At 32.1% G+C, this 15052-nt stretch overlaps 5 protein-coding genes across 5 annotated transcripts; 2 read left to right on the top strand and 3 right to left on the bottom strand.

Moving 5' to 3' along the window:
• Positions 1-1439: 1439 nt before the first annotated feature.
• Positions 1440-1920, bottom strand: BX663DRAFT_566619 (uncharacterized protein; the record flags this gene model as incomplete). The annotated part of the gene is made up of 1 exon (XM_051532092.1): positions 1440-1920. A coding segment is annotated over exon 1 (267 nt), but the record flags the coding sequence as incomplete, so codon positions are not given.
• BX663DRAFT_566612 (uncharacterized protein) lies at positions 1606-3688 on the bottom strand (the record flags this gene model as incomplete). The annotated part of the gene is made up of 5 exons (XM_051532091.1): positions 1606-2005; positions 2237-2282; positions 2700-2789; positions 2979-3173; positions 3238-3688. The coding sequence occupies 5 exons, from the start codon at positions 3686-3688 to the stop codon at positions 1714-1716; spliced, it is 1074 nt and encodes a 357-aa protein (XP_051387997.1). The 3' UTR covers positions 1606-1713.
• Positions 3689-6913: 3225 nt separating this feature from the next.
• BX663DRAFT_492711 (NAD(P)H oxidoreductase) lies at positions 6914-7712 on the top strand. The gene has a single exon (XM_051525254.1). It carries the CDS (start codon positions 6993-6995, stop codon positions 7593-7595), a length of 603 nt encoding a protein of 200 aa, XP_051387996.1. The 5' UTR covers positions 6914-6992; the 3' UTR covers positions 7596-7712.
• A 201-nt stretch (positions 7713-7913) lies between these two features.
• Positions 7914-10154, bottom strand: BX663DRAFT_539389 (amino acid permease/ SLC12A domain-containing protein). The gene is made up of 2 exons (XM_051530716.1): positions 9591-10154; positions 7914-9415 (listed from the first exon to the last, which is right to left on the bottom strand). The coding sequence occupies exons 1-2, from the start codon at positions 9775-9777 to the stop codon at positions 7947-7949; spliced, it is 1656 nt and encodes a 551-aa protein (XP_051387995.1). The 5' UTR covers positions 9778-10154; the 3' UTR covers positions 7914-7946.
• A 1843-nt stretch (positions 10155-11997) lies between these two features.
• Positions 11998-14955, top strand: BX663DRAFT_446092 (glycosyltransferase family 20-domain-containing protein). The gene is made up of 5 exons (XM_051523679.1): positions 11998-12592; positions 12680-12820; positions 12886-13011; positions 13108-13160; positions 13242-14955. Exons 1-5 carry the CDS (start codon positions 12049-12051, stop codon positions 14916-14918), a joined length of 2541 nt encoding a protein of 846 aa, XP_051387994.1. The 5' UTR covers positions 11998-12048; the 3' UTR covers positions 14919-14955.
• The last annotated feature ends 97 nt before the right edge of the window (positions 14956-15052 follow it).

Here is a 15052-nt window from a genome sequence, read left to right as displayed (position 1 = left end):
TACTGAAGGTCTCTAAGCCTTTGCGGGTCACGTGTTTGATTTATTAGAAAACTTGGTATACAATGGTGTAATTCACATAACCAGAAGGCAACTTGCACGAAAGAAAAAGAAGTTTGACACAAACCAATTTGATCATAACAAATATCCCCCTTCTTCCCTCCCTCTACTACTTTATTGGAAACGGTCAAATACACCCAATCTCATATTAAACAATGTAATTCGCTTAACACCAAAAGATGATTTTTACCTTGAATTTGTCTATTGTTTATTTGCTATTTTAATAAAGAACGTTGAAAATATCGCTGCTGTTGTTTGGTAAACAATGGGGGAGGGGAGAGTAGTGAAGGCGAATTTCATAAAGCTTACAACTCCTTAGGTCAAAATGATTGAACTATGCACAATAAATGAACTTTTTTAGTTTTCATTAATTTTTTTTCTTATTTTTTTGTGAATTATTATTTTATTTAGTTAACTTGATGAAACGAAAAAAAAAAAAATGAAGAGAAATAGATAAAGTAGTGGGGGAAAAAAACTGACATTATTCGGATTCTTTGTAGGGACGGCTGAGTTTGTCAATTTGACTAACTATCCTAGGGATGATATTGTAGACAGCTGTGGTAGGGAAATGAACAGGATTAGTAATACCATGGTTTCCAATATACATCCCAAAGTTGTCAAAGAGTTGTGGAGATGATTCCTAAGTAGAGGTCAATATCAGTCATTGAATCAGGATGCCGTAGATATCGAAGGGTTTAATATAGACAATCTGGTGAGAAATACAAATATGGAAAGTAGATGGAGAGGGCTCTTTGCCAGATTTGCTGTTTAATGGGACACAAAACGAGAAAATGGTAGAGGGAGTCTTCCCCAGAGCCACAGAGGGAGTAGGTAGAGGAGTAAGAATTGAATTTAGTAAGGAGTTTCTTGTGAAATACACCGATTAAGTGAACGATAAAAAAAAAAGTACGAGCGTGGTGATACATGATAACTTTCCAAAATTGTTGAATTGATAAGGAGGAGAAGTTATCATGATCATCCAGTCGAGGCAGAAAATAAACACGAAGGTTACGCACAGGAAAGCGAAGCCAGCGTACGGAGCTTGTGGAGGTATTAATGGAGCCATTCGAAAGACAGGCGTTCTGTATCAGCGGTGGTGCCAGGATGTGTGGCCATACAAAGGCTTGTAAAACCGCTTGGTGTTGTTGTAGAATATCTTGAAAGAGAAGATGATAATTCTTAAGCGTCTGTATTGGTTGTTGATTTTAATCCAGACATGTACTGTTGAGCGGTTCGCTATTTGTGAACTGTCTTCAGGTATTTAGCTGAGCTTTCCCCTTGTTCTCTCCACGCGACTCCTGACTTTAATGCTGCTATTTCCACAATTTCTTTTTAAAGTTGAGCAATCATTGTTTTAATTTTTGGCAAAAAGCGTGTAAAGAAATGCCCGTAGGCAGTTTAGGTCTAAGCGACCTATTCTTCTTCTTTTCAAGTAATTTAAGTGATGATTTACGCCAGGACGCATGTTTAATTCTAAATGATCTGATGCATTGTTTAGTCGTCATTTTAATTTCCTCCCATAGCAATTGAGTATTAGTATTTGATAACCTGTCTTGTTTCAACACTTTCCAAAGTCGTGCTGACAAGTTGTATAGGAAGTTTTTGTTGGACGCATAAGCTGGATTCCCTCTCCACGGACCTGGGCCCATTTTTGACTCACCCAGCTGGCTGAGGCTGAGTATAAAGAAAAGTATGATCTGGCCATTGTGGATTAATAAAGTCTATAGAGGTATTAGTGATCAGCTTATGTAAAGATGAACCATAATATATATAATCAATAGTCGACAAGACTCTATGGGAACGTTGAAAAATAGGGATAGTATTCAAGCTGTTATATAACATGGCATTGATAAACAGGTCATTGAGAAAGGTGATCCAATCTTTTGAGGTTTCGTATAATCCTTTGCTGCTAATAATATCCCATTCGAGATCATAATTAAAACCCCCCCTGAAATGATTAAATAGTGTAAGTCAATAGTGTCCGACAGTTGATAAAGCATATCACACACAGATTGAAAAAATTCTTGCCGGTCATTGTTGGAATTTGCGGGAGTGTAAATATTGAGTATGTAAAAAATATGAGGATGTTGAACTTTGCATAAAATAAAACGATCTGAAGTAAATATATGGTCAGTAGTAACCTGTGTTAGAATATATTGAGTAGAAAATGAAACGATACCACAGTGTGGGAGTCCAAAATGTTTGTTGAGCTTGGAACTGGATATCTAGAGAAGTAATAGTAGAAGGAGAGGCATGGGTTTCTTAAAAGCAAATAATAACGAGTCATTGTTCTCGAAGGTGGCGAATATATAATGATTGTTCTATTGAAGAGATTGTTTTAACTAAAATTGTTGCAGTTTAGTGTTCCATAATTAAATTTGTAATTTCTTTCCGATCATTGGTTATTAGAATCAGATTAGTGCTATGAAGGATTTTTCTTCTGTCGAATTATATTGCCACCATTATCATCATTTGGTATATGGAAGGAAACACCAGCATTAATTCCCTGAGAAATTTCTGCTCCATTATTATCCATAAGTGAATGGTTGGCTGGGGGTGGAGCTTACAAAAGTTTTATAAGGTAATACTGACGGAGTTGTCATTATTGTCAGACGTAGGGTTAGTAGGTTGATCTATCTCACCGTTACTAACATAATCCATGAAGGCATCAGAATCCTCTTCATCTTCATCCCCTGGAATATAACACTCATCACTAGTTGACATATTATCATCTTTTGTAAAGTTCATACCAAGAATAGTGTTCTTCTAATTCTTTTGACCGCCTTCTTTCCTGCCCAGTTTATCTTCAAGAGTCTCTTTATCAGCATGAGGGGCCTATTTAGATTTTAAAAGTCCAACCGAAGGTTCAGCTAGGCCATCAAGATCAGCAGAAGTTTTTCTAACTTTCTTAAATTGCTTACTTTCAATAGTGGTAGCCGTCTTAGACTTGGGATTGTCACAATCAGCGGACTTATGTCCATATCGATCACAAGAATAACATAATGTGCAATCCAAGACTTTTTTTACATTCGTATTTGGTATGACCATCACCGTGACGGTATCAACACCATGTCGGCATATCAGGAAATGTAGTATAACAATATTCACCATCCTTCCTAGAGAGAGAATGTTGAAGAGGATTGTATTGACCATCCTTCAGTTGTTAGATAACGGCCGAACCAGAACTCAAAAACCAACTTTTGCGGGTATCATAATTTAATGATACGTCCAAAACTTTATCATGTCTTTCTAAAGTAGTTCTAAGATTATCTAAAATTACATCAGTTGGACCAAATGGGAGAAGTCTAATGTTAAACTTTTCATACAGCACACCGTTAGAGAGAAAATCGTTCTTAATTTCAGTTTTAGGATACACTTCAATATATTGTGTATTCTGACGACCAGTAAATTTAGTACCATAGAGGTTTTTTGTCCCTCCGTAGAGATCAGCGATCTGATCGAGATGATCTTCGACAGAGATGTTTGGTACTTTTGAGATGTCTGAAAGACAAGCACCATCAGCTCGGGTGTGACACCAAAGTTTAATATGAACAACCTTCATTTCCAGGTTGGAATTCGAAGGATTCAAAAGTGATGTAAAAGGAGGATCGGTATTGACGGTTGGATCCATGAGTGAATGTTGTTTAGTTGGTAGTTGTTTAACGATATTAGAATACTATATAACAATTATTTCTGCCTTTTGAGTTTGCTGTAATCAATGAAATCAAACACTTCATCTAAATTTATTCCAAATATTTGTAATAATATTTTGATCGGCTTTTTTAAGTCCATCTGTAGTGGTGTCTGTTATAGATCTAAAAATTGAACAAAGAGAGCTATTTTTAACGATTTTAATTTCCTCGTCCTCTTGAAATAAATTTACTATGCTCTGAATGTTCTTTTGGACTTTGGTTTGTTTTTATATTCTTGTTTCAGGTAATAAGGAGATAGCAACTTTTTTTTTTTTTTTTTTTCATAAGCTTAGGTATTTATTTACCTCTTTCTATAATAACATTATTATGATTATTTTAAGATAGAATAAAAACAATATAAAGTAATACTGTGTCAGCAGAGAAAGGAAAGTATTGACTTAAGTTATCAGGCTTTTAAGGTAGACTTGAGATGCTATATTATTGACTGATGGGGATTAGTAAGATGTCTCGACTATCTAATATTAAATAGATTATTATAATAATTCGACGATTATGGAAATAAGGTAATCAGAGTTAATTGATTTTTTTATTTAACCTTAAATTAAAAGTATCCAAGTACACAACATATAATATTAAAGGTAGGGTTTAAATAGTTTAATTTTTACATACTTCACTTCGTTATGATCTATGAATTAAAAGATATTCTACATTTTAATTAAAGATACTAAGTATGATTCAGTCGGTACTAATACTTTTTTAATTCTTCTCTGGTCTTTGATATTCTTGTATAATCACAACCATAGTTTAAAACTACAAATAAAATAACCAACTTTTAGAACTATTGTTCGGCTTCATAAATCTTATTAGTCTTCTTTTCAATTTTATATAATTGTATATTCATTTTTATTTCAATATCTTACTAGACATATAACAATAAAGGTGATATAAACGAAGCATTTCTATTTCATGATATCCTTGGTGTCTTTATTAAGCAGCTATCTAGTTATAGATTCTCATTTTATTTTTCTTTATTGACTTTTAGAATAAGGACATCTCTTGTCTTCAGTATTTGCTGTTTTACCCACTAAACTTGAACAAACACTGAAAGTACTTTAATATTAATGTTCATTTTTATCTATCTTAAAATTTTTAACTCTTTTCTCCATGTTATCCTTGCAACATATAATATTGAAAAATTAGCTTGTAGTGATCAGTTACAAATTTAATCTTGAATGGAGAATCCTGAATACTATACTCTTTTTAATTAATCCCTTTATTTTTTTTTTAACGATAAAATTATCCATCATGACTTTTAAAGGCTTTGTTGGTAATATGATATAACCTTCAGTCATTGGGTTTGATTCTTTTGTTTTAGTAACAACTTCATAGTACAAAATGCCTATTATCACGATGGGTCTACATCGTTATTTTTAATTAAAATATTACAGCCAAAACCTGGTTTTCTCATTGATATTACTAATTTAACAATCCTGTTTGTTAATCCTTACACCAACTTATAAAAATGATAATCAATACAGTACATAAACAACTACAAAGCTCATTTAGTTAGTATTGAATCTTCTTCTACAAGTCGTTATTACATAAAAGTTTTTTTTTTTTCATTTATAATTAATAATAAAAAAGGGGTAATGATCCAATTAGCCAGTAGCTTCTCTATATAATAAAAAAGACTACTGTTTCCAGAAGCAACCAATCGTGGAGGTTGATCATTATGTGCTTCCTTTCACAGTCATATTTAACGAGAGACGTGAAAACTCCAAATGAAAGATACTCTCGGGATTGAATATTTTAAGTGACCAATACATCCAAATAACTTCACTGGGGGATTTATTATTTAGAGTGACCATTATCCGGAGAATATCACTGACGATTTATTGTTTATAGTGACCAATATCCTCAGAATATCACTTTCATAAAGAAAGAAAAGAAAAAGAAAAGCAAAAATAAATTTTTTCTTCCCCTATTTATATTTTTTTTTTCCATATAAACAAAAGGCTTCTAATAGGCACAGTGTTTTATTGTGGCTTATTGTTTTCTATTAGTGAACATTTAATGATATGACTCTGTTTACCTTTGTTACACTTTAGATATAAGATCATCATACATATTAAATTCCAAGTTTCCCCCCTTTTTTTTTTATTCTGCTGCTGCTTATATAAATTCTTTCTATTTATAGACTTTAGTATAATTCCATTATTATACAGTATACAATCAATACAACTCTAAACATTTCCATTTATGCTATATATTACAATAAAGGAGAATGTAAATACTAGACGGTTTCTTATATTAGGTTATGAATAAGAGCAGTAAACGCCAAAAAAAAAACTAGAAGCAATTAAATAGTCTTGTCTGTACAAAGATGCCTGATAAGGTTAAATTAATGGGGCATCATTCTTTTATTATTCATATTGCTATAACTATAGACATATAACACTTTATATAATTCTATATACATATATAGTTAAAGTAAGTAAAAGGGCATATTCACTTGACTCTCTTTTAACTTACAACTTTATGAATAATAAGAATAAATATCAGTATAAATATTATTATTCCTATTATATATTTTCAACCAAATTGTAATATTACAAAAGAATTCCTTTTAGAGCAACTCGTTATATGAATTATTATACGTTTTTTTATATATATATATACATCCATCTTTTTTACTCTGTTCAGAAACGTGATTCATTTTAAAATACATTTATTTATTTCTTATTAAATAATATCACAATCATAAATAGTCTTATTATGATGTATAATAACATTATACAAATAGGTAACAAATAGTTCTTAAATGCATTGCTTGGCGTAACAAAACTGCTATATTCATCATACTAATCAACACATTTTCCAAGTGTATGTGTGGGGGGCAGGATTTTATTACCACATTAAATATCAAATACAGACTTTATTTTATCTATTAAGGAGTAATTTGAATCAGAGCAAATAATAATAAAAATAAAAGGCCCCCACATCATCTTAGTTGCTAAATGATAACCTATTTTGTAAAGATATTCGTAATCTAAAACATTTGATTTACAATAATACATGCAGTTATCCAATAAGAATATTTTTAACAAAATGATAAATTTCTTAGAATGTTTCATTTTATTAATGATTGTAAGGATTAGTAAAAATTGTCTAAATCAAATAATACTTTTTAAATATGTATATATAAAAACTTGATTTTATAGTAGTAACGATGCTCATTATTTTTACAAACAATAATAATAATAATAATAATATTACTTAACCATGACTAAACAATCAGCTCAGAAAATTCTTATCGTATTATCTCATCACAGAGAAAATTCTTTAACTTATCAAATCAAGTCTCAAATTGAAAAGGGCTTAAAAGCTAGCGGACATGAAGTTGTTGATACCTTGGATTTATTTAAAGAGAACTTTAATCCCATCCTGAGAGAACCAGACGAGCCCCAATGGTCAGAGCCTGAACAACATTTTTCTGAGGAAGTGAATAAGGAAATGGAAAGGTTACTCAAGTATGATTCTATCATCTTTGTTTTCCCCATGTATTGGTTCGGTATGCCCGCTATGTTGAAGGGCTACGTTGAACGTGTTTGGAATTATGGTTTTGCTTATGGCGCTCCTGATACTAAGCTCAAGTCAAAGAAGGTCCTCTGGTGTCCATTGGCAGGTGCTTCAGCTGAAGTCTTTCGCAAGTATAAATATGATGACATGGTAAATCACTATTTCAATGTTGCTATTGCTGGTTTTTGTGGTATTCAAAATTCAAAGGTGAACTGCTTTTTCAGATCTAATCATAATACTCCAGAAGGATTTCAAAAATTAATAGAAGAAGGTTATCGTGTCGGTTTAGAATTTGATAAATGGTAGATCATATGACCATCTGTAATATCCCCTTCCTTTTCTCCCTTATTTTAATAGCAATAAAAATAAAGTTGTATGTATAAATAAAAGTATTTATTTACATTAGCACTTTTTTCACTTTAACTTGTTTTTGGTAATATTCGATTTATTTTTTTGAAAGTAAATTCATTCCATTTCTTATATAAATAATAGCAGAACGTATTATCCACTATGTTATACAAAGCGTTCAGCAATTTCATTTTTTTTTTTTTTTACAACTAGTTCCCATTTGTTTATACAGGAACAAAAAATAAATAAATAAATAAATACTAAAACAATAATAATGATAATAAAATGAAATGAAAAGGCTTATTTTATTTATGCAATAATATTAAAAACCTTCTTCAGTGCTCGTTTCCAAATGGGAACAGACATGATATCATCACTCAATTTTTCGCCTTCACTGACCTTTAAAGCGGGTTCTTTATAGGTACCGGTTTCAAAGTCCATTTCACTTGCCTTGATAAAAGCAGGACGTCGAATGAGTTTATGACCAAAGTAAAGAACAAAACAGAACATGACAGAGAGATAGGCAGAGATACAGTTCTTGACATCGACTGGAGGAAGGAAATTTTGATAGCCTTGACCACCGATCACGATACAGCCCACCACGACGACAAAGATATCACCAAAGGGGAAAAAGGGAGCTACATAAGGAAGGGAGGTTAAGGAACGACCTTGTGCCTTTAGACCCATACGGAAACGAATATGAGTCACTGAGATAGAGACCCAGACGATCAGACCAGCGACAGAAGGAATAGCTGTAATCCAATTAAAGACAACACCTGAACCCCACAAACTTGTCAAGAAGGCAAGACAACCGACAGCACAGGTAGCTAGAACAGACCAAATGGGAATACCCCAACGATTAATACGTTTAAAGAAACTGGGAGCTGAACCATCTTCAGCTAAGGCTAAAAGAGTTCTACTTGAAGAATAAACACCTGAATTACCAGCTGATATCATGGTGACCAAGATGATGGCATTCATCAGATCAGCAGCCCAAGCAGCACCTGCCTTCTTAAAGACCAAGGTAAAAGGAGAGACAGCGACATTACTTGAACCATGAAGAAGATCAGGATCAGTATAAGGAATGATAAGACCGATAATCAAAATGGAAAGAATATAAAAGAGGACGATACGAAAGAAGACTTGTTTAACGGCAGCGGGTACTGTTTTATGAGGGTTTTCAGATTCACCCGCCGTGATACCGACAATCTCAACGCCATTAAAAGAGAAAGCGGCTGTGATGAAGACATTAAAGATACCAATGAAACCAAAAGGGATTGCACCACCTTCTAAATGAAAGTTACTTGTACCGATATAATGACCACCAGCCGCACCTGTATCAACACAGATACCGACGATAACAAAGGCAATGACGGTCAATACCTTAATGAATGAAATCCAATATTCAATTTCACCATAACCTTTCACAGAGAATACGTTAATACAGACAAGAAGGGCAAGACAGATGATACTCCAGATGACACTATTCACATCTTTCACCCAATATTCCATCATCATGGCTACACCTGTTAATTCAACTGCTACACCCACAGACCAATTGACCCAATAAATCCAACCAATCATAAAACCAAGAGAAGGATCGACGAATCGTCTAGCAAAGTGAGCAAAACTACCTGAAACTGGAATATAAGCTGCCATTTCACCCAAACTCATCATAACGCAAAAAACAAGAAGACCTACAATAGCATAAGCAACCAACGCACCACCGGGTCCACCATTTGAGATAGCTTTACCGGAAGCCATGAATAAACCAGTACCTAAAAAGAAAAAGGAAATAAGTCTTTCTTTCTTTCTTTAAATATATACACACACAAATGTATATATACACAGATATACATATATGTATACATATACACATATGTACACACATATACACATATACACACATATACACACATATACACACATATACACACATTTATATATATTTACCAATTGTTCCACCTAAAGCAATCATTTGAATATGTCTTGCTTTTAGGCCACGTCGTAATTTAGTTTTTTCATTAATAATAGCAGATTCAACTTCAGAAGGTGCAGAAGAGTAATAACTTTCTGTAAATTCGATCGTTGTACTGTTTGAATCGTTTAGATCAGGCTTGATTATTTTAGTATTATTCATGACTAGTCTGATGTTTTAATTGTATGGCGATAATAATAAATCCTCCCGAGAACAAAAGATTTAGTTTGTTGGTTTGTAATTATTGAAAGTTTCTTGAATAAAAGATAAAGAAGGTGGTGGGATTGGTGGAGGAAAGAAGATGAAAATTGTTTGTTCTTTATTACGTAAAAGTTGTGGCCAGAGACCCGGATAGTTCGAATAAAATTTACTTTTTTTGTTCACAAAGAAATTCCTAATATACGAAGAAATTTAATATTCTTTTCTTTTCAATAAAACAACGAAAAAAAAGAATTAAAAAAGTTTCAAAAGTAAAAAAGAAAGAAATAATAAATTAATATAAAATAAAAAGTTTAAAAGAAATATAAGCTTGTTTTCTTTAAAATATATATAAAAAAAAAGAATCTTATTTTCAGCAAGAGAAAAAGATAAAAAAAAAAAAGAGCTTTTTTGTTTATTGTTGATCGCTTTTTATTAACAAAATTTTTTTTTTAAGACAATTTTAGTAAATTGAAAAAAAAAATTTTTTTTTTACTAATTCCGTAATTATGTCAAGTTGTCAAAATTTAATAAATATAATATGCCCATAAAAAGAAAGATTTATTCAAATAATAATTTCTTGTAGATCAAAAAAAGGGGACTTTATTTCTCACGCTTTTATTAACTCCATTTTTTACTTCTTCTTCTTTTTTGTAGATAGTAGAAAACAGATTCTTTTATTTTGAAAGAAAAAGGAGAAATGATGCCAATTCTGGGGAATTTGGTTGGATAAGATTGACTTTATACATCTCCGCAATGAAAAAAAAAAATTCTTCCCTATAAACAGTAACCAAAGTTGAAGTGCCATCATCATCTTTGATTCCTATAAATAAATAAAGTGTATCAAATTTGTTTGTATATAAAAGAGAACCCTTTCTTTCCCCTCCTCCTTTGTAATATTAGATGTAATTCTGTCCAATCATCTTTTGGAATTACTACTTTCACCTATCATGAAGTATTGTATATTTATATCTATCATTCTTGTATTATGTAGAATCGCGTATTGCTATTCTATTACAAGTATCCTTCTTGAAGGATATTATTAATATGAATAATAACAGTCTATAGTATCATGTTTCTATAATTTCAATGCAACTGTAGCGACTATGTTTGTCCACTTATTTCCTATACCTTTTTTATTGATTGAAAGTTTTATTTAGCTACTCATATTAGGATGATACAAAGAAGGGAAGGGAGTTGTGACTTTTGGCATGAGTTGCTATTATATCTATGATTACTTTTTTTTGTTATTCAAGTCTTAAATCCCATTTCTGTTTGAAGATAACATCTATTATACTCTAATAATCACTGTATAATATAGACATAGATATAATGTCGTTTAAAGAATGATACTATGACTATCAGCTTTCATAAGTTACTAATGGTATGAGTCGAAAAGAAGAAAATAGAGAAAAAGAGATGTATTTTATGTAACAGGTGGAGAACAAGCACAATTGAATAAACGCACTCCATTTTCCCGTAAAGAATATTATAGTCATCATTTTTACCATATTTGTATAAAATAAAAGACGTAATATGCAGTTTACATAATACAAGTTTTTTTTTTTAACTGTATTTTAAATATCATGTTTAGGCATTGCATTATATATATATTTATATCCATATCCATATCCATATATATATGTATATAATGTATGTATAAATGTGTATGTTTATCACCATAGAATGAAATGTATTCAATTGTATCATATAAAGCTAACTTTCCTTCATGATACTAAAATTCATTATACTTTCTTTTTTCTTTCCCCCCTTTTTTTCTGCGGTATATAAATATAGAGTGATGATGACATAATGTTGTCACACAGATATTGGGAAAAGAGATATTCAATAAATGAAAAATGGCTCATTTTTTGTTGTTCTTTTTCATACAGTTATAATTTATTATAGCAACAACAAACTTACTAATAAAATAACATTTTTCTTTTTTTTTTCTTTTTCTGCTCTTACTAAAGGGAAAAATAAAAAATAAAAATAAAGTAAAATTTATTTGTCTTTTAAAAGATAGCAGCGGTTTTCAAATTAGATCATTGATAGAATTTTCCGAAATTACAACAAAGTGATGAGTTTATGCGATTTCATACTATGATAATTCTATTCCCGCTACAATTATTTAATATACTTTTTTTTTTTTTTTTTTTTATTTATTTTGTTGTTTCTTTTCTTTTTTATTTATATACATAGTTCAAGGGATAATACTGTTTATACATATAAATAATGACACAGTTAACAGCAGAAAAAGTAGCTAATTATTTGCCTTTGGCGGGGAAAATGCCTCATATTTCAGGTCGTATTATCAATGTAACTCATCAAATTCCTTATCATATTTCAAAATCTTCTAAAGTTGTGGTAACAAATGGTAGTTTAAATACTCCTCCTCTCTCTCCTCATAGCAATTATAAGACTCCTAATGAAGAACAAGAACTTCTTGCTGCTCCTGTGTCTAAATTAGGTCGTCATCATGTTCGTAGTCGTACTTTGCGCGTCAAGTTTCGTGCCGCTGAATGGTTAATTGTTCAAAATCGAGGTCATGTAGCTCTTAATTCAGGTCTTCAAAGTTTAAATGAAGAATACCAAACTTTACATATCGGTTGGACAGGCCCTATTAAGGATGAGTCTACAAAAAAGATTATTCCTGCTGAAAATTTGACAGAGGAAGATAGGGCAAAGATCAAAGCTTTATTAATGGAATCTGGTCATATTATACCCATCTTTTTGGATAGTAAATCCCGAGGTCATTATGAAGGTTATTGTAAAGAAGGTAAAAAAAAAAAATAAAATAAAAAAAAATGGGATATATTCATTTTATATATCTGTTATTAATCTAAAAAATGTCATTATACACTAGTTCTTTGGCCCTTATTTCATTATCTAGTTTGGACTAATGATTCTGATGGTACAGCTGAAAGACAATATTGGGAAGATTATGTTGCTGTAAATCGCCAATTTGCTGACACTATTGCTAGCAATTATCGTCCTGGAGATATCAGTAATAATAGACAATGAACATAATTCAGTCTGCATTTTTTTTCTAATTTTTTTTTTTTTAAATAGTTTTTATCAATGATTATCATTTACTGCTTGTTCCCGAAATGTTGAGAGAGAAAATTCCTGATGCTTCTATTGGTCTCTTTTTCCATGCCACTTTCCCGAGTTCAGAAATCTTTCGTTGTTTAACAAGTAAGTTATTATATAAATACATATACAGATATCTACATACATTTTTTTTTTTCCTGGGCATTAAACATTCTTCTTATTTTCTACACATTTTAATAGCCCGCAAAGAAGTTCTTCAAGGTCTGCTGGGTGCAAATTTAATTGGATTCCAGGTAATCAAAAAAAAAAAAATGATGTCATGTTATCTTGTAATTAGCTTGTTAATAATAAAAAATATGATGTTATACATTTAGATTTATTCTTATGCTAGACATTTTATTGGATCATGTACTCGTGTACTGGGTTGCGAATCCACTCAAACAGGTGTTAATGTCAATGGACATATTGTATCCGTAGGCACATTCCCTATTGGTATTGATGCAAATCGTGTTGAACAATTCCGTAGTGAACCTGCAGTAGCGACAAAGATGAAGGCCATTCGTGATATGTACGCTGGTAAAAAGATTATTATTGGTCGTGATAAATTGGATGCGACAAAGGGTGTTCTTCAAAAGCTTCATGCATTTGAAAAATTCTTGCATGATTATCCTGAATGGAATAAGGAAGTTGTCTTGATTCAAGTAACAACACCTACACATGGTGATAACTCCAAATTAGAAACCAAGGTATCTGAGCTTGTAAGCCATATCAATGGCCAGTATGGTAGTCTTGAACATTCTCCTATTCATTATTATCATCAAGATATTGATCGTGATGAATATTATGCTTTACTCTCTGTCGCTGATGTTGGTTTAATTACTAGTTTACGCGATGGTATGAACACGACCTCTTTAGAATATATCATTTGTCAGAGAGAGGCCCATGGTCCTCTGATATTATCTGAATTTACTGGTACTGCAGGTTCCTTAAGTGCTGCCTTAATCGTCAACCCCTTTGATTATGCTGGTGTCGCTAAAGCAATCAATGAGGCCCTGTTAATGACCCCTGAAGATAAGACGGCTCGTCATACTCAGCTTATCAATTATGTCCTTGAACATTCTGCTGCCTTCTGGGCTAAATCCTTTGTTCGTCAACTGGTCGAGAGTACAAAGAACTTTTCTCTTCAATCTCAGGCGACTTATCCTCTAAACCTTGATCAGTGTATTCAGTCTTATAAGAAATCAAATAAACGTTTGATGTTCTTTGATTATGATGGTACCCTGACTCCTATCGTCTCTGTTCCTACCGATGCTAAACCTTCTCCTGAAATGCTCCATTACCTTCAAAGCCTCTGTAATGATCCTCGTAATGAAGTCTGGGTTGTCTCTGGTCGTGATCAGGCTTGTCTTGAGGCATGGCTCGGTCATGTCAAGAACCTTGGCTTAAGTGCTGAACATGGCTGTTTCTTTAAAGCCGCAGGCTCTTCTCAATGGACGAATGTGTTGGATGATATTGATATGAGTTGGAAGAAGGATGTCACGGAAATCTTTGATTATTACACAGAACGTACAGAAGGTAGTTTTGTGGAACATAAAAAGTCCTCAATTACCTGGCATTATCGTATGGCTGATGAAGAGTATGGTCAATTCCAAGCTAAAGAATGTCAAAACCATTTAGAAAATTCAGTTGTTTCAAAGATGCCCGTTGAAATTTTAGTAGGTAAAAAAAATTTGGAAGTACGTCCGATGATGATCAATAAAGGTGAAATTGTAAAACGTATCATTTCTCAATCCCCTAATTCGGATTTCATCATTTGTGCTGGTGATGACAAGACGGATGAAGATATGTTCCGTACTCTTTCTGCAATGTACTTTGCTCATTATCAAGATCAATTAAACGAGGGAAGCTCAGTCACATGGAATGATATTAAATCTTCTCTTTACACCATCACCGTCGGTCCTTCCATGAAAAGGAGTATGGCTAACTGGCAAGTTGAAAATCCTGCTGATATCATTCATCTTCTTGGTAAAATGGCAGAAGCCGATAAATAATAAACTATTCCTGTGCCCTGGTGGCAAATTTCTTAAGAAAAAAAAAAAAAAAAAAGAAAAGATCTATACTACTATACTTCTATTACAAATAATAGGCACATATAAACTCTTTTTTATATCAATATTCCATATTT

This window comes from Cokeromyces recurvatus (genome assembly GCF_025118155.1).
Source record: "Cokeromyces recurvatus strain NRRL 2243 chromosome Unknown BX663scaffold_1, whole genome shotgun sequence".
NCBI lineage: Eukaryota > Fungi > Mucoromycota > Mucoromycetes > Mucorales > Mucoraceae > Cokeromyces > Cokeromyces recurvatus.
This window is presented reverse-complemented; position numbering and strand designations above follow the sequence as displayed.

Excerpts from the sequence above, each read along its gene's own strand:
- BX663DRAFT_446092 (XM_051523679.1), top strand. The coding sequence starts at position 12,049 with ATGACACAGTTAACAGCAGAAAAAGTAGCTAATTATTTGCCTTTGGCG. Across the intron at positions 12,593-12,679 it reads TGAAGGTTATTGTAAAGAAG|TTCTTTGGCCCTTATTTCAT; the intron begins GTAAAAAAAAAA and ends ATTATACACTAG. Across the intron at positions 13,161-13,241 it reads CAAATTTAATTGGATTCCAG|ATTTATTCTTATGCTAGACA; the intron begins GTAATCAAAAAA and ends TTATACATTTAG.
- BX663DRAFT_539389 (XM_051530716.1), bottom strand. The coding sequence starts at position 9,777 with ATGAATAATACTAAAATAATCAAGCCTGATCTAAACGATTCAAACAGT. Across the intron at positions 9,416-9,590 it reads TGCTTTAGGTGGAACAATTG|GTACTGGTTTATTCATGGCT; the intron begins GTAAATATATAT and ends TTTTCTTTTTAG.
- BX663DRAFT_492711 (XM_051525254.1), top strand. The coding sequence starts at position 6,993 with ATGACTAAACAATCAGCTCAGAAAATTCTTATCGTATTATCTCATCAC.